The sequence below is a fragment of the Anomaloglossus baeobatrachus genome, chromosome 9 (assembly GCF_048569485.1).
Source record: "Anomaloglossus baeobatrachus isolate aAnoBae1 chromosome 9, aAnoBae1.hap1, whole genome shotgun sequence".
Classification (NCBI taxonomy): Eukaryota; Metazoa; Chordata; class Amphibia; order Anura; family Aromobatidae; genus Anomaloglossus; species Anomaloglossus baeobatrachus.
In genome coordinates, this window is record NC_134361.1 from 48,587,465 (window position 1) to 48,606,535 (window position 19,071).

Below are 19,071 nucleotides of genomic sequence, written 5' to 3' on the forward strand. Positions count from 1 at the left end.
GTGTTCGTCCCTGATGGTGAAACGCAGAAAGCGTTGAAGCTCGGGTGCGATCGGCACATGGAGATAAGCATCCTTGATGTCAATTGATGCTAGGAAGTCTCCTTGTGACATCGAGGCTTCAGAGTGTTCACCGCCTGAAAAAGTGCATCGGCTCGCTCGGGGGGCGGAGATGTTTTGAAGAAACGAGTCGGAGGACGAGAGCAGAGCTCTATCCTGTAACCGTGAGACAGAATGTCTCTCACCCATCGGTCTTGGACATGTGGCCACCAGGCGTCGCAAAAGCGGGAGAGCCTGCCACCGACCGAGGACGCGGTCTTGGTGAGGCCGAAGTCATGAGGAAGCAGTCTTGTGACTTAGACCGCCATGCAGAAGAGTTCCTCTAGCCCTCCTCTGACCTGTTGGACGTGGAGGAACGGAACTTTGCTGAGGACCGAAATGACTGAAACCTTTGGACTGGGGCAAGGACGAGACTGTCTAGTAACTTCATCCAATTGCTCGCCAAACAAACGGTCGCCAGAAAATGGCAAACCGGTGAGAACTTCTTGGAAGCAGAGCCTGCCTTCCATTCACGTAGCCACATGGCCCTGCAGACTGCCACCGAATTGGTGGATGCTACTGCTGTACGGTTCGCAGAGTCCAGGAACGGCGTTCATGGCGTAGAACGAAAAAACCTACGTCTGAGAAGTGAAGGACACAACCTGCGTGGCAGAGGTATGTGCAACCGCAATAATCTCAGCCAGAGAAGCTGAGATAGCTTGGAGTGCCCTCACGGCTGCGAAGGCTGGAGCAAAAGATGCGACTATGGCTTCATAGATGGATTTCATCATAAGCTTTATTTGCCTGTCAGTGGCATTCGTGAGAGATGGACATCTGCCACTAATACTACGGATCTAGCCGCCAGCCTAGAGACTGGAGGATCCACCCTGTGACACTGAGCCCAACCCTTAAGCACGTCAGGGGGGAAAAGGGTAACGCGTGTCAATAAGGCGCTTAGTAAGCGCTTGTCTGTCAAGTTCTGTGCTACTGGACGGCCCCTCTGGAGTTAGAGTGATCGAAACACGCACTCCTGATGAAGTCGGGGAAGGTTCCCAGCGGGCCCGCTTAGCCTATCATAGGCCGCGGTCCGTGACGGAGTTCTCACCGTGGGATCTGGGTGTTACCCCAGGAGCCCCTTGTTGTACCGACCCAGAGGGACCCGGGAGCGATGAACTCACAGCTCCCTGGCCCTGTGTTATCGGTCTGGACTGCAAGGCTTCCAGTATCTTAGCAGACCCTCTGTCCATAGACCGAGTCCTGGAATGTGAAAGCTATTCAGAGATTTGCTGATTCCAACATGCAAACTCTGTCCCTGTCATCTGTGCAGTGCCTGTAATATGGCCGCACAAGAGGTTGTAAAATAAACATAAACAAACAAACATATATATATATATATATATACACACTGCGGCACCAAGGGGGGTCAGCACCTGAAAAACTGGTGCCCCCAGTGCTCAGTGAGGGGGAAGGAGGATACCAACGTTTGCTCCAGCCCTCCCTGCCGACGTCCAGTCGGCCGTCCCGTCGTTACCCCTGACTGGCAGGCCCGAGAACGGGAGTATATGGCACTAGGCCGTAAGAGCCGGGGACTAAATTTAAAACCGCGGCCGCCAAACATGGCGCGGTCGGCGCGGTAGTCCCAGTCTCACAAACCACTCAGCAACCGCTGCGGCGTTTGTAACACAGATGCTGCATGCACCGTCCCTCAGGGGACACAGAGTACCTTATGATGCAGGGCTCTGTCCCTGATGATGTCCAGTCTCCTGTCCGTCAGAATCCCCCAGGGGCTGCGGATGGAGCCCGGTCCCAGTGCATGGCGACCGGTTCGGATCCTCCTCTCTCAGAGCAGTGTTGAGCAGATTCTGAGATCCTCCACCGGCAGAATTATAACAATGGCTGCCGGCGTTCCGAGGGGAGGAGAGAGCCGTGGGCGGAACCGCAAAAGTGCGGGAACCTGGTGGCCATTAGTGATCAGTGAGGGGGGCGGAGGACAGCGAAGTGTGCTCCAGCCCTCACTGTCTGCATCATACCGACCGTCCCGCCTTTCTCCCTGACTGGCAGGCTCAGGGGCGGGAGTTTAACACACTAGGCCGCAAAAGCCGGGGACTAAAGTAAAAACCGCGGCCGACAAACAGGCACGGTCGGCGCGGTAGTCCCAGACAAAAAATCCACACCGCAGTCGCAGCTGCGTCTGAGGCCAAGGTGCTTCATGCACCATCCCAACGGGGACACAGAGTACCTGTAGATGCAGGGCCATGTCCCTGACGATACTCCGTCTCCTATCCGGCAGATTCCCCCAGGGGCTGCGGAGGGAGCCCGGTCCCAGTGGCTGGATGACCGGTTATGGCTTGTGGCCACCAGATTCCCTGCCCCGGGTCTCCCTCAGCTGCAGCCAGAAGTTCTCCACTGCAGAATGTGCTGAAAAAATGGCTGACGGCGTTCTCAGAGGAGGAGGGAGGCGTGGGCGTAGTCACAAAAGTGCGGGAATCTGGTGCCCCATCGTGAGTAGTGAGGGGGGCGGAGGACAGCTCAGTGTACTCCAGCCCTCACTGTCGGCGTCATACCGACCGTCCCGCCCTTTTCCCTGACTGGCAGGCCTGGGGGCGGGAGAATACTATACTAGGCCGCAAAAGCCGGGGACTAAAGTTAAAACCGCGGCCGGCCGGCAGTGCACGGTCGGCGCGGTAGTCCCGGACCCATACCCACGCCGCAGTCGCTGCAGCGTCTGGGCCCAAGGTGCTTTATGCGCCGTCCCAACGGGGGACACAGAGTACCTGTGGATGCAGGGCCATGTCCCTGACGATACTCCGTCTCCTGTCCGGCAGATTCCCCCAGGGGCTGCGGAGGGAGACCGGTCCCAGTGTCTGGATGACCGGATAGGATCCCACTTCCCCAGAGCCCCTAAGGGATGGGGAAGGAAAGCGGCATGTGGCTCCAGCCTGTGTACCCGCAATGGGTACCTCAACCTTAACAACACCGCCGACCTGAGTGGGGTGAGAAGGGAGCATGCCGGGGGCCCCATAGGGGCCCTCTTTTCTTCCATCCGATAAAGTCAGCAGCTGCTGCTGACTAAAATGTGGAGCATTGTGTGCATGTGTGCCTCCTTCAACACAAAGCATAAAAACTGATGAGCCCGTGATGCACGGGAGGGTGTATAACAGAGGGGAGGGGTTACACTTTTTAAAGTGTAATACTTTGTGTGGCCTCCGGAGGCAGAAGCTATACACCCAATTGTCTGGGTCTCCCAATGGAGCGACAAAGAAAATACGGTAATTACACCTGCCTCATCAAGTGTGAAATATGTAATAATGTATGCAGCATGTATTGTGAAATCAGAAGACACCGTATGCATGTTCTCTCGCATGCCCATTTTATGTCTGCATCGTACGTAGATCATGTCGGAGAAACCCAGGAGCTTGGAAAAGTGGGAATGTATCAGGCAGCAGACTTACCTTTCTCTGCAACGCTCTGGGGACTGGGCTGAATTGGTCCTTCAGAAACTGGGACTTCAGAGGAAGCAGTTTTCGTCTCCAAAGTTGGAGTTTTCTTGGACGTCCATGTCCAGTGTCCTCCTCCTGTGTTATAGATACAAAAGGGATATTCAGCAAGTAAAGTTACACTTTATATCATTGGCGACGTCCTGTTATTGCAGTGCACCATAACGGGATGTGGATGCAAGAATAAAAAATACTTTTCAATGGTGGGAAGCATCTGCCGTCATTAGAAAAACATAAACATCAGAAATTATATCACTGAGGTCGAACCAGTAGGACTCTCAGTAATCCCGAAATCGGGCTTTGGAAGCCAAAAACGTGAATCTTCGGCCCCATCCTGAACGGAGTGGACACGCATCTGTTCGGCCTCCGCTCCCTTCACTGTTTAAAAGGGACTGACAGAAATAGCAACATTCAGTGTCCCCATAGGTGATGAATGGAGCGGAGGCTTAACAACCTTTGATTTACTAATACCTCATAGGTAGTGTCCCTGCCTTTGATGTGGGCTCACATAAAAAGCCTGCATCTTTCCCCGCACATGATGGCTGATTTGATCAACCATCAAGTGTCTCAAATAGCCACAGCCATTCGAAATCTACCTGCGGCTGTTAACCAGTTAAATGCTATCAATTACTTCCAGCAACAGCGAGAAAGTGCAGACAGGAAGCGAGTCCTTGATCCACCTCATGTCAGGTGATTGCGAGGCGCTGATGGGTTGTTAAAACAGCCAGGGGTCCGCTAAAGACCTCTGCCCCTGTCATTACAACCCTACTGTGATTGCCAGCCCAGGGTTGGCATTTATAGGAGATTGTGATTTTTGCTATAGCAGAGGGCATCAGACTATCACAACTTCAAGTCTCCTTAAGGCACTATTAAATACAGAAAAAAAAAAAAAAAAAAGAAGTAAAACTCGTCCCCCGTCTGCTCCAATAAAAACAAAATAAAAAAAATAAAATAAAAAATATAAAAAAAAAAATGCACATTTGAGATCACAAAAAATGCACATTTGAAGCTCAGAAATGTCTGATCAAAACAGAAAATAAATCAATCTAAAATCGGTAAACTGTGTAATGAGAAAAAAAAAAAAAAAAAAAATATTGCAAAATGCCAGAATTGCATTTTTTAGTTGGCACAACACTGCAATAACATGCAATAAAAGGCAATGAGAACATTGCATCTACCCGCAAAAAAGAGAATTTTGTTTACTTGCCGTAAATTCTTTTTCTTATAGTTCCGACATGGGAGACCCAAACCATGGGTGTATAGCTTCTGCCTCCGGAGGACACACAAAGTACTACACTAAAAAGTGTAGCCCCTCCCTCCGAGCATATACACTCCTTGGATAACCAAATCTAGCCAGTTTAGTGCAAAAGCTGAAGGAGGACATCCACCCACAAGAAGAGTTAGAGTAAAACCCGGAATAACCGGAACCTCTGTCTACAACAACAGCCGGTGAAAACACACGGAACAAGAACTGCCAACAGGCAACAGGGAGGGTGCTGGGTCTCCCATGTCGGAACTATAAGAAAAAGAATTTACGGTAAGTAAACAAAATTCTCTTTTTCTTCATCGTTCCTTATGGGAGACCCAGACCATGGGACATCTCAAAGCAGTCCATGGGTGGGAATAAACAGAAAACTGAGAAGTAGGCGAAACCTAACTTCACAAATGGGTGACAGCCGCCTGAAGGATGCGTCTGCCCAAGCTCGCATCTGCCGAAGCATGAGCATGCACTTGGTAGTGCTTCGAAAAGGTATGCAGACTAGCCCAAGTGGCAGCCTGACCGACCTGCTGAGCCGTAGCCTGGTGCCTGAGAAACCAAGAGGCACCGACAGCTCTGGTCGAGTGTGCCTTGATCCCCGGCGGGGGAGGCACCTGAGTACACTGGTAGGCATCGGAAATGGCCGACCTAATCCAACGAGTAGAGATGAGCGAACCGGTCGCGGTTCGGCTCGAGGTTGGTTCGCCGAACGGACCTCCCGTTCGAGTTCGGTTCGTCGAACGTTCGACGAACCGAACTCGAACTGCATAGGAAACAATGGCAGGCAATCACAAACACAGAAAAACACCTAGAAAACACCCTCAAAGGTGTCCAAAAGGTCACAAACAACTCACAACACATGGGAAAGTGACAAGGACATATACTCATGCGAAAACAAAAGAGCTGGACAAGGAAAAAGAGGAGGACACACAGATATATGAGTATATGCAAGGAAACATGCCATTATTGTGCAACTTGAGCCCTGCTCATTCTTGGCTTCCAATCTTGATAAATTGCCTGAGCTCGCCACGTACGTCTTGGGGATCTTGTCGTGTCCTGCAGCCAGCGTTCTCTCGGAACCTGTCTTCAGTGCTGCTGTGGGTCTGCTGGCAGATAAGCACACGTGTCTGTCCACTGACAATGTGGACATGGCTCTCAGAGGACTTTTCTTCCCCGGGGTCAGCCAGGGGACGGGAAAGGCACGCGTATTTTTGAGAGTGCTTCATGCAAAGCATCTTTTTCTTTTTCAAAAGGGGGCTCAACCGATGCCAGTCAAGTGGGGTGTGTGTGGCCCAGTGAGTGGCAACGAGGGAGACTGTGGTTGGAGTCCCCTCGCTGTGTTTCTAAAAGAACCAAGATGAACAAGTCATGGCTCTCAGAGGACTTTTCTTCCCCGGGGTCAGCCAGGGGACGGGAAAGGCACGCGTATTTTTGAGAGTGCTTCATGCAAAGCATCTTTTTCTTTTTCAAAAGGGGGCTCAACCGATGCCAGTCAAGTGGGGTGTGTGTGGCCCAGTGAGTGGCAACGAGGGAGACTGTGGTTGGAGTCCCCTCGCTGTGTTTCTAAAAGAACCAAGATGAACAAGTCATGGCTCTCAGAGGACTTTTCTTCCCCGGGGTCAGCCAGGGGACGGGAAAGGCACGCGTATTTTTGAGAGTGCTTCATGCAAAGCATCTTTTTCTTTTTCAAAAGGGGGCTCAACCGATGCCAGTCAAGTGGGGTGTGTGTGGCCCAGTGAGTGGCAACGAGGGAGACTGTGGTTGGAGTCCCCTCGCTGTGTTATACATGCTTTTAGAAGGGCATGACATGGCTTGGAGGTTGACTTTCATAAAATGCAAACTGTTGGCTACCAAAATGCTGCCTTTCCAACAACTGTGGTTATAGGCAATGAGGAACATACTGATGAAGATGAGACGCAGATACCCGATTGGGATGACAACTTAAATATTCGGTCAGGGCAAGAAGAAACTCGGTCTGAGGGGGAGGGGAGTGCAAACACAACAATTGATGATGAAGTTCTAGATCCCACCTACTGTCAACCCACAGTCAGACACTCGAGGAGGTCAATAGAGGCGGTGGAGGAGGATGCAACCGACGTCGAAGTAACCTGGCGCCTTCCTGGACACAGTCGGAGCACTGGTAGCACGTCTACAACTGCATCCTCAGCCACCACTCTGCCTCTGAGCATTATTCGGGGTGGATCAACAGGTCGCATGGCCTCTAAGCCTTGCCTAGCCTGGTCCTTTTTTGACATAAAAAAAGATCGGCCAAATTATGTGATCTGTAACATTTGCCATGGTTATCTTAGTAGAGGTCAAAATCTCAGCAGTTTGACAACTTCTTCCATGAATCGTCACATGAATAAATATCATATGGCCTGGTGGGAAGCTCACCGTGCTGCAATGCGGCCTAGTGGAGCCAACCATCCACCGCCTGCCCCTTCCAGGGCATCCGCGCGCTCGTCATCTTCTAGGACTGTGGGGACAGCTGTCACACCTGTTTTTCCACCCACAACTTCCACCACTGTAACCGCAACAGGCAGTTTGCTTGGTAGGTCGTCAGTTGGTTTGGAAGGGGAAACAAGTGAGTGTGTACAGCTCTCTCAGACATCGATAGCACCAACTTTGGATGAAGGCAACATCATGTCTCCGCCTGCACTTTCCTCCCAAAGCTGCATTTTTCCAGGGACACCCTACTCAACACCGTCTACACACAGCAGCCAGATCTCTGTCCCTCAGATGTGGTCAAATAAAAGGCCACTTCCTTCGACCCATGACAAAGCGAAGAGGTTGACTCTATCCCTCTGTAAGCTGTTGGCTACAGAAATGCTGCCTTTCCGCCTAGTGGACACACAGGATTTTAGAGACCTTATATCTGTCGCTGTGCCCCAGTACCAGATGCCTAGTCGCCACTACTTCTCTAAGAAAGGTGTGCCCGCGCTACACCAGCATGTCGCACACAATATCACCGCTTCCTTGAGAAACTCTGTGTGTGAACGGGTGAATTTCAGCACCGATACTTGGACCAGTAAGCATGGACAGGGACGTTACAGGTCGCTGACTGGGCACTGGGTAACTATGGTGATAGATGGTGAAGGGTCTGCTGCGCAAGTCTTGCCGTCCCCACGACTTGTGTGTCAATCCTCTGTCTGTCCAAGTTCCGCCACTGCTTCTGCATCCTCCACCTCATCTGGGTCCTCCACCTCCGCCCCAAGCCTGCCTGGTCAGGCCACCAGCGTTCTCACTGCGCAGAAGGAATCACGCACCCCTCATTACTATGCTGGCAGCAGAGCGCAACGGCATCAGGCGGTCTTTAGCTTGACATGTCTTGGGAATAAGAGTCACACAGCTGAGGAGTTGTGGTCAGCTCTGCGGTCCGAGTTTAATAAATGGTTGTCTCCACTCAACCTGCAGCCTGGTAAGGCCGTGTGCGACAATGCTGCAAACCTGGGTGCGGCCCTTCGCCTGGGCAAGGTGACACACGTGCCTTGTATGGCTCACGTGTTGAACCTTGTTGTCCAGCAATTTTTAACACACTATCCCGGCCTAGATGGCCTTCTGACCAGGGCACGGAAACTGTCTGCAGTGCTCACTTCCGCCGTTCAAGCGCCGCAGCTGAGCGACTTGCATCGCTCCAGAAGTCTTTCGGCCTGCCGGTTCATCGCCTGAAATGCGATGTGGCGACACGCTGGAATTCAACTCTCCACATGTTACAGCGACTGTGGCAGCACCGCAGAGCCCTGGTGCAATACGTCATGACGTATAGCCTGGGCCAACGAGATGCAGAGGTGGGGCAGATCACCCTGATGGAGTGATCTCAGATCACGGACCTATGCACCCTTCTGCACAGTTTCGACATGGCGACGAATATGTTTAGCGCTGACAATGCCATTATCAGCATGACGATTACAGTCATTTACATGCTGGAGCACACGCTAAACACTATTCGGAGTCAGGGGGTGGGACAACAGGAAGGGGAGGAACTACAGGAGGATTCATATGCGCAAGACACAACAACATCACCAAGGTCCAGACGTTCATCATCACCAACGCGGCAGGCATGGGACCATGGGGGACAGGGATCAACAAGGGCGCATGGTAGCAGGCGAGATGTTGAGGAAGGTGCAGGAGGACATGAAGATATGGAGGACGAACTGTCCATGGACATGGAAGACTCAGCTGATGAGGGGGACCTTGGTCAAATTTAAGTTGAAAGAGGTTGGGGGGAGATGACAGAGGAAGAAAGAACGGTTAGCACCTGTATGCCACAAACACAGCGTGGACTTGGTCCGCATGGCTGCGCAAGACACATGAGTGCCTTCTTGTTGCACTACCTCCAACATGACCCTCGTATTGTCAAAATTAGAAGTGATGATGACTACTGGCTTGCCACACTATTAGATCCCCGGGACAAGTCCAAATTTTGTGACATAATTCCACCCATAGAAAGGGACGCACGTATGCAGGAGTATCAGCAGAAGCTGTTACTCGATCTTAGCTCGGCTTTTCCACCAAACAACCGTGCAGGTGAAGGGAGTGATTCTCCCAGTTGTAACTTGACAAACATGGGACGGCCTCGTCATCTTCAACAGTCTACCCGTACCAGTAGGACCGTATCTGGTGCTGGTAACAGCAATTTTATGGAATCTTTTCATAATTTTTTTAGACCCTCCTTTGCAAGGCCACCAGAGACATCAAGTGTGTCACATAGTCAACGGATGGAGAGGATGATACAGGAGTATCTCCAAATGAACATCGATGCAATGACTTTGCAAATGGAGCCTTGCTCCTTTTGTGCTTCAAATCTAGAAAAATGTCAAGAGCTCTCCAGTTACGCCTTGGAGATTTTGTCGTGTCCAGCTGCCAGCGTTGTCTCTGAACGTGTCTTCAGTGCTGCTGGGTGTGTGCTGACAGATAAGCGCACGCGTCTGTCCAGTGACAATGTGGACAGACTGACGTTCATCAAAATGAACAAGTCATGGATCCAGAAGGAATTTACTACCCCTGTGTCATCCTGGGGAGAGTAAATGCTTGTGGATTTGGAATGTGCTTGATGCAAATCAAAACATCCTGTTTGCAACTAGGGCACAAGTCCTGCCACTGATGGGGTGTCTGTGTGCCCAATTTGGGGAAAAAAGGTAGACTCCGCTTGGAGTAACCCTTGCTTGCTGTGTTTTTTAAAAATGATACAAGATGAACAGATCTGAAGGCAAGATGAAGGCAACATCATGTCTCCGCCTGCACTTTTCTCACAAACCTGCATTTTTCCAGGGACACCCTACTCAACACCGTCTACAGACAGCAGCCAGATCTCTGTCCCTCAGATGTGGTCAAATAAAAGGCCACTTACTGCGACCCATGACAAAGCTAAGTGGTTGACTCTATCCCTCTGTAAGCTGTTGGCTACCGAAATGCTGCCTTTACGCGTAGTGGACACACAGGATTTTACAGACCTTATGTCTGTCGCTGTGCCCCAGTACCAGATGCCCAATCACCACTGCTTCTCCAAGAAAAGCATGCCCGCGCTACACCAGCATGTCGCACACAACATCACCACTTCCTTGAGAAAATCTGTGTGCGACAGGGTGCATTTCAACACAGATACTTGGACCAGTAAGCATAGACAGGGTCATTACATGTCACTGACTGGGCACTGGCAAACTATGGTGAGAGATGGAGAAGGGTCTGCTGTACAAGTCTTGCCGTCCCCACGAGTTGTTTCAATCCTTGTTCTGTATGTAGAAGTTAATACACTGCTTCTGCCTCTTCAACCTCGTGTGGGTCCTCTACCTTGGCGCAAACCCTGTGTGGTCAGGCCACCCTTCCTTGCAACTGCGCACAAGGACTACCACACACCTCCTTACTATGCTGGCAGCAGAGCTCAATGCCATCAGGCGGTCAAAGTTTTACTTTGAAATGTATGGGAAATGTGAGTCACACCGCTATTACAGAGAATAGTAGTCAGGCAGGGTCAAAACATTAATTGAGGAACAGGAATAGAATGGGACGGCCAGGAAAGAATCAGAAAACAAGCAGAGGTGAAATGCGTATCGGCCAACAAGGTACATAAACAGCAAGCAGGAAAAGTAGTCAGGTAACAAGCACACAAAATCATAAAACTGAACTGGGGGTAAAATTAACCAGAGGTTCATAGCTATGTCTGGCAGTGGTCTGCAGACAGGATGGGCATAAAAAAGGGTGTGGTGTCTTCCCATTGGTTGTAGCTGAATGATGGTATTTCATCTGTGAGATACCCACCAGCTACATTCAGCCAGAGATTCTGCATCTGTCAAGGTAATGCAGCCCAGTGGGTGAGCATAACCTGCGTCCACCTGCGCCGCTGGCATCGACTACTCTCCCATCATCAGCACTATTCATGAAAGGAACACGTTGTCACCTGGCGACCGGAGTACAAATTGACGGAGCGGACTCCGTTGGTGACTTAACAGCCGTGTGCGGCAATGATGCAAACCTGGCTGCGGGCCATCCTCAGGGCAATGTGACACACGTGCCTTTTAGGGCTCACGTGTTGAACCGAATTCGCCAGCAATTTTTAAAACACCATCACGGCCTACATGGCCTTGTGCAGTGGGCACGCTCGCTATGTGCTCACTTCCATCGTGCGCACACAGCAGCTCAACAACTTTCATCACTCCGGAAGTCTTAGGGTCTGGCAGTTAAACGCCGTAAATGCGATGTTTCGACACGCAGGAATTGGAATCTGCACATGTTGCAGCGTGTGTGGCAGCACCGCAGAGCCCTGCTGAAATACGGTAAGACATATAGCCTGGGATAACTTGATCCAGAGGTGGTGCAGATCACGCTGCTGGAGTGGTGTCAGATCAAGGACCTATGCACCCTGCTACACAGTTTTGAAATGTCGACGAAGATGTTTAGCACTGGCAATGTCATTCTCAGCGTGACAATTCTGGTCATCTACATGATGGAGCACACTGTAATTATTATTCGGAGTCAGGTGTTGGGACAAGAGGAAGGGGAGGAAGTACAGGAGGAGTCATATGCGGAAGGGATAACAAGATCTACGAGGTCCAGATGGTCAGCGGCACCTATGCGGCAGTCATGGTGAGGGAGAGGGATTAACAAGGGCGCATAGTATCAGCAAAAAGTGTTGATGAAAGTGCAGGAGCCCATGAAGAAATGGAGGACGAACTGGCGATGGGCATGGAAGACTCAGCAGATGAGTGAGAGCTTGCTCACATTTCGGTTGTGCGAGGTTGGGGGGAGAGGGCAGAGGAAGGATGCACGATTCTCACCTCTCTGCCACCAACACACCAAGGACTTGGTCCTCCTGGATGCACAAGACACATGAGCGCCTTCTTGCTGCACTACCTACATGACCCTCGGATTGTATGAATTTGAACTAATCCTGAATACTGGGTTGCCACACTGTTAGATCCCCGGTACAAGACAAAATTTGGCGAACTAATTCCTGCCATAGAAATAGACGCACATATACAGGAGTATCTGCAGAATGTGGTACGCAATCTTAGATCTACTTGTCCACTAAACACCAGTGCTGCACAGAGTGAATCTCAACGCTTTGTCATGGATAGGAGGAAATGGTCTTTTACTTGTCCACATCGGAGGGACCGAGGGCTGGCTGCTGTGCTGAGATGGCGTTGAGTACGGTGTCCCTGCACAGTTGCACTTTTGGTCATATCCCAAAATGAGTTGAAAAAGGACAGATGCTGTTGGAAAGGGGAACAGGTGTGTTGGAAAGGGGGAAAAAGTTTTGGTCCGTGGATTTGGTGGTTAAGCAACTGTAACATTTGCTGAAGAAACAACATCTGTTACAGTGGGACTGGCAGATTTGGATAAAGTGGTATATAATCTGTGACCGCTATATAACGAAAATTAATAAGAAAAGAAAGAGAAAGGTATATATCCCCATCAGCAGTCAGTGTCCACCGTGCTCCCAGTTGGAAAAGGAGAGGTTGGCAACTTGAAGGTTTGGTGGAGGATACAGAGCTGTGTGGCTATGAAACTAATAGTAGCCTGAACCGAGTTAGACGCCATTCGGATCTGGAGACTGTGAGCCCTGTTAGCGTCACAGGGTCCACATGCCCACCCAGCCCAGGAACTCCCTGTTAACAACACAGGGGCCATTGAGTACGCTGACCGTGTGCGTAGGGGCGACACCTGTGGACAGCAGGCGCATCAGCAGCAGCAGGCCTGTTAATGCCACTGGGCTGCACAAGCAGGACTGGTAGGACAGGAGCTGGTCTTAACCGTTCTGCGTTACCAACTGTGGTGGTGGCCTGCATCCACCACCCGATCCCTGCCTACCTCTGGCCTAAAGCCGCAATGGGTTCAACACATGGAGGTGTGCTCTTTCGGAGCATAATAGAAGACTGCGCACCTCCTTGTTGGCTCCAGCCCCTTTTATAACCTGGGTCCGCCCCAAACCAGGGTGAACCACAATGCACCTCCTGGAGACAAAAGTAGAGTGACACGTCATGAGTGGCATAACTAGCGTCCTATTTGGAAACGCAACTTCAATGATGACCTCATGGCTGCCATGACCCAAACACCTCACCAGTCATCGTCTGAGCATCAATAATGCGGTGACAAGTCATAGGGGTGGGCCTCTGCAAGCCATTTGGGAGGACACCTGATGCCCTGTGGTATATATGGGACCCCCACATCAGGGCCAGGGCCAAAGAGTTCATTACCGGACCTAGTCTCTGATGCAGGAAGTGCCTGAGCATGCTCAGTAGCATGAAATACAGTCTCTGAAAAAAGACTATCAGCTTTAGCATGGTGTCTATGCCCAAAACAGGACTTATACCCGGCACGGAATGCAAGCACCTGTGCAAAGAGGCTTTTCACACTTAGTGTGGGAGCATGCGCTGTATCCCGAAATGAAGACTTAGCGTCAGGAATAACACAGTCAGGCTGAGCATACTCACTAGGCGAAACACTGTAATTATGCTGCAGCTGGGGTACATCGGCACACGCATGCGCACTAGCTGCCTCTCCACACTTAGACGTGGAGGGGAAATTTGTCTTGGAGATGCTGTCTATGAACAGAAGGAAAAGCTAAAGGAAGCCTGACTTTCTATCCCTCCGAATTATGAAATGCAGCAATGAATTCCATGAGTTTGCTATAACATTAGTGTCACAAACCACCGGGGGGGTCACTCCGAAATCCCCCGCGCTGGCTACCAGTACGTCACGATCGGGGGGTAACAAGCAGGAGTCAACCCTCCTTTATACCTCCCGACCGACAGACAGAGCACGTGACGCGCTCTCTAGCGCCCCTCTTATAGTCAGGCCAATTATGGAATTGCCCGACAATAAGCAAGGAGGCCGCTATACTACTTATGCCGATTATTGAAGGGTCCCCAGTGAGAGTAGGGTATATATTCCCCCGACCTCCGCGGGCGGAATATATAATATCTTCCCGAATCTCACTGGCCTCCCCACAATAATCCTTGGCACAACTCGCTGCCACCAACCGATTTACGGTAACTATTAGCCGAACACACAGACGTGGGATTCAAGATCGAGATAACAGAACAGCCCAAGATTAATTATATAATTTAATCAGCCTAAAGCACACTAGAAACTACAATATATACAATAGGGAATCTACAGAATATACATATGTCAGAGTACAGTTACAGATAAAGCATGGGTTACAAACAGGCATACACAGTTCAATCAGTTACCTTGTTGCGTCTGGCCACAGGGGGGCGCTGTAGACCAGGTTTCCAGGAACTCCCACAGATGTTTCCTACACGTGCCCCCAGCGAGAAGAACCTTGGAAAATGGCCGGAGCAGGGTTATCAACCTGGGCAAATCCAGGTCTCCTCCTACCTTAGTGACCTCACGGGGAAGCACTGCCACTCCCCCTGCATGGATCAGAATTATCCAGAAAAGGGGATTTTGGCCATAACTGTGCCTGGGAGCGTCGTAGACGGACGCCAATGCTCTCATTGTGACAGTTATGAATTTAGCTGCAGAACGAGGGGACTCATGACCTGTCTACGAGTTCCCATATGGCTGATATCACGTTTGGTGTGTTTCCCAATGTCCTACTTCCATAAAAAGGGTGTGCCAGCATCGTCCACATGCGGAGACACCATTGTTATGGTTGCCATATTTATCGGAGATATGGCTTGCGAGATATGAACCATTTTTTACTGGAGTCGTTCTGTCTGGCTACTTCCAAGCCTTGCTAATGAGATACAACTCTTGTTACAGGGTGACGGCAGGGAGTCATCCTGGATCCATTGTCCTCACATCATCTCATCTCCATATCAGAGGAGATGGCCATGAGTTGTGTAAGTGGAATGTGACACCTTCCAGATGCTGTACATTTGGAACAAGAAGGGAGGGGGGCACTGCCAGGGAGTGATGAGAGCAATTATGACTTCTCGTCATAATTCCTCTTCATATCCCAGGCTTTACCTCACACCTCCCCCCTTTTGAGGGCGCTAGGGGGCAGCACCCTCCGGTGTTCCCCCGTGCGCCCGTCCGCGACCTCTCCTTGTCGGGACAGCCCGTCTGCGTTACCGTGGTCACGGCCCCTTTTGTGGCGAATGGTGAAGTCGTATTGCTGGAGCGCAAGGCTCCATCGCAACAATCGCCCATTCGTCCCAGAGACGGTGTGCAACCAGCTGAGGGGATTGTGGTCCGTCTCCACGATGAAGTGGCGCCCGTATAGATAGGGTTGCAGGCGCTGCAGGGCCCACACTATGGCCAGGCACTCCTTCTCCATTGTGGAATAGGCAACTTCCCTTGGTAACAGCTTCCTGCTCAGGTACAAGACTGGGTGCTCTTGGCTCGCAGAGTCCACCTGGCTGAGCACCGCACCGAGGCCGAAGTCACTGGCGTCGGTCTGTACTACAAACGGCCGCGTGAAGTCGGCTGCCTGTAGCACGGGCGGGCTGGACAGGGCGTCCTTTAGGGCCCGGAAGGCTGTCTCGCAGTCCATTGTCCAATCGACTGCAGAGGGCAGCTTCTTCTTGGTGAGGTCCGTCAAGGGCTTGGCCAGGCTACTATAGCGTGGAACAAACCTCCTATAGTACCCAGCGGTCCCCAAGAAGGACATCACCTGCTTCTTGGTCCTGGGGGTGGGCCAGGATGCGATGGCCTCCACTTTCTCAGGCTCGGGCTTCAGCGTTCCCCCACCTACCCGGTGACCGAGGTACTGGACCTCGCTCATGGCCAGCTGACACTTTCCCGGCTTGATGGTCAAACCTGCCCGGTGGATCCGCCTGAGCACCTGTGCTAGATGCTCTAGGTGGTCCTCCCAGGTGGGACTGAAGACGGCAATGTCATCCAGGTACGCGGCCGCGTACCCTTCAAGTCCCTTGAGCAGGGTGTTGACCATCCGCTGGAAAGTGGCAGGGGCATTCCTCATCCCGAATGGCATCACCGTGGACTCGTACAGTCCAAATGGGGTAATAAAGGCAGAGCGTTCCCTGGCCTTGCGAGTCAGGGGGATCTGCCAATATCCCCGGCTCAGATCCATGATGGTCAGGTACTGAGCCCCGGCCAACTGATCGAGCAGGTCATCGATGCGTGGCATTGGGTACGCATCGGCGACCGTGACCGCATTGAGCCCCCTGTAGTCCACGCAGAACCGAGTGGTTCGGTCCTTCTTAGGGACGAGGACTACAGGCGAGGCCCAAGCGCTGTTGGATGCCTGGATCACCCCCAGGTTCAGCATCTCGTCAATCTCCTGGCGCATGTGTTGCTGCACCTCCAGGGAGACCCGATATGCTGAACGCCGGATCGGGGGATGATCCCCAGTGTCCACGTGATGGACAGCCAAGTCAGTCCTTCCGGGCTGGTTGGTAAACAACCCCCGGAAGGGGTGTAGGGTGGCCCACAGCTGGGACCGTTGGTCCTCCAAGAGCTGGTGGCCAACCTCCACATCCTCAATGGATCCGCCTGCCCTAACCTGGGCTAGCATATCCAAGAGGGTTTCCGCTTCTCCCTCCTCGGGCAGGTTGCACACGGGGAGCGCACATGCCTCCCGCTCATGATGTGCCTTCATCATGTTCACATGGAAGGGCTTCCGCCTTCCACGGGCAGGGTCCAGGGTGACCAGGTACGTCACAAGGTTGAGCTGCTGGTACACGAGGTATGGGCCTTCCCAGGCTGCCTGAAGCTTGTCCTGTGGTACGGGGACCAGTACCCACACCTCTTGACCCACTTGGTAGGTCCTCTCACAAGCGTTCTGGTCGTACCAACGCTTCTGATCGGCCTGGGCTTGAGCCATATTGTCGTGTACCAGTTGCGTCAAGGCCTGCATTTTGTCCCGGAAGCGCATGACATACTCGATGACCGACACTCCAGGGGTGGCCAAATCCCCTTCCCAAGCCTCTTTCACCAGAGCCAGGGGGCCCCGCACACGTCGCCCGTACAGGAGCTCAAACGGTGAGAATCCTGTTGAGGCCTGTGGAACCTCCCGGTAAGCAAATAACAGGTGTGGGAGATACCGCTCCCAGTCACGCCCATGGGAGTCGACCAACATCTTAAGCATCTGCTTTAAGGTGCCATTGAACCGCTCGCACAGGCCATTAGTCTGTGGATGGTACGGGCTGGCCACCAGATGTCGCACCTGGACTTGCTTACAGAGGGCCTCCATCAGCTGGGACATGAATTGGGTCCCCCGGTCAGTGAGCATTTCCTGGGGAAAACCCACTCGGGAGAAAATCTCCAGCAATGCGGTGGCCACCTTGTCAGCCCGAATGGACGACAAGGCCACTGCTGCTGGGTACCGGGTGGCATAGTCCACTACCGTCAGTATGAAGCGTTTCCCGGAGCTGCTGGGGATGGCCAGCGGGCCGACCAGATCCACAGCCACCCTCCTGAAAGGCTCATCGATGATTGGCAGAGATACCAGTGGGGCTTTGGGGTGTGGCCCCGCCTTCCCCACTCTCTGACAGGTTTCACACGAACGGCAGTAGGCAGCCACATCGGCCCCCATTTTTGGCCAGTAGAAATGCTGGTTTAACCTGGCCTTGGTCTTAGCGATCCCTAGGTGTCCGGCCATCGGAATCTCATGTGCGATCCGCAACAACTCCGTCCGGAACGGGTAGGGTACCACCAACTGTCGGTCCCTGGGCCACGCCTCCGGTGAACCCTGCTGGACCGTGGCCCGGTACAGCCGTCCTTGGTCCCAGACCACTCGCTCCGGGTCCGAGTCCGAGGGAGGCTGTGCCGCCTGCTCCTTAAGAGCTTTCAGGCTGTCGTCAGCTTCTAACGCTGCCTGAAACCCCTGACTAGATGTGGCCAGAATCGACGAGACTGTCACATCTTCAGTCAGTACCCCGGGACCTGTGTCCTGGCCTCCACCTGACTCGGCTGCCACTTGGTCAGAAGGGGAAGAGCTATCGGACCTCCGGGAGGCCCCTTGGCTTCCAGCACTCCCACTGCGGGTGACAGCGGCCACAGCCGCTGCGACCGTGGGTCGTGCCTGCTCCTCCTCCGTTCCTGACCAAGTCGCCGGTTCAGGCAGACCTACCTGGCTTCCTGACACCCCGGTTGTGGGGGAACCATGCACCGAGATCTTACCTGGGAGCACTTCCGCTCCTGGACCGGCCCCAATCTCACCTGCCTGTTCCCCTCCTGCAGCAACAGAACCCCGGTGTGAAATCTCTGGGGACCCCACATTTGCTGTGGTAGCCCCCACCCCACACACTGGTCCTCCCCCTGCAGCACCCTGCTCTCTGCTTATCCCTGCAGAGGGCAACAGATCCCAGCTCACAGGCTGGTTACTTGTAGAGGCATTGTCACACCTTTCTCTGACCCCCTCCCCTGTCACAGCTGCAGCTGCGTGTGTGTCTATGGTGTCTGTGCAAGCAGAAATATCAGAGTTCACTCCCTCCTCCCTTACATCATTCATAGATAACACATTAACATTGTCCGGAGGCACGTCAGCACTGGCTGAAGGTTCAGCCTTTGGGGCGGGGCCAAACTGGGAGGTTATTTACCCCAAATCTGTCCCAAGTAGCACGTTTGCAGGGATCCGATCAGTTACCCCCACCTCCCTCACCCCTCGCCCTGCGCCCCAGTCCACATAAATGTCAGCAACAGGCAGCGCCGGGTCAATGCCTCCAATCCCGGAGACAGCGAGGGTTTTTCCAGGGATCAAGTCTTGGGGGGACACCATCTCAGGCCGCACCAGAGTCACCTCCGAGGCGCTGTCTCGCAGTCCTATGGTCACAGACCGGCCGACGGTGACAGGTTGGAAGCTGTCCAGGGACCTACCACCACCCCCACCCACACAATACACCTTGGGCG

The 19,071-nt window shown here is 52.6% G+C and overlaps 1 protein-coding gene across 1 annotated transcript in view; it reads right to left on the bottom strand.

Annotated features, from left to right (window-relative positions):
• Window positions 1-19,071, bottom strand: part of LOC142251155 (uncharacterized) — a 75,393-nt gene that overhangs the window by 31,420 nt on the left and 24,902 nt on the right. The window contains 1 exon segment of the mRNA XM_075323686.1: window positions 3,489-3,611. Coding sequence (XP_075179801.1) covers window positions 3,489-3,611 — 123 coding nt within the window.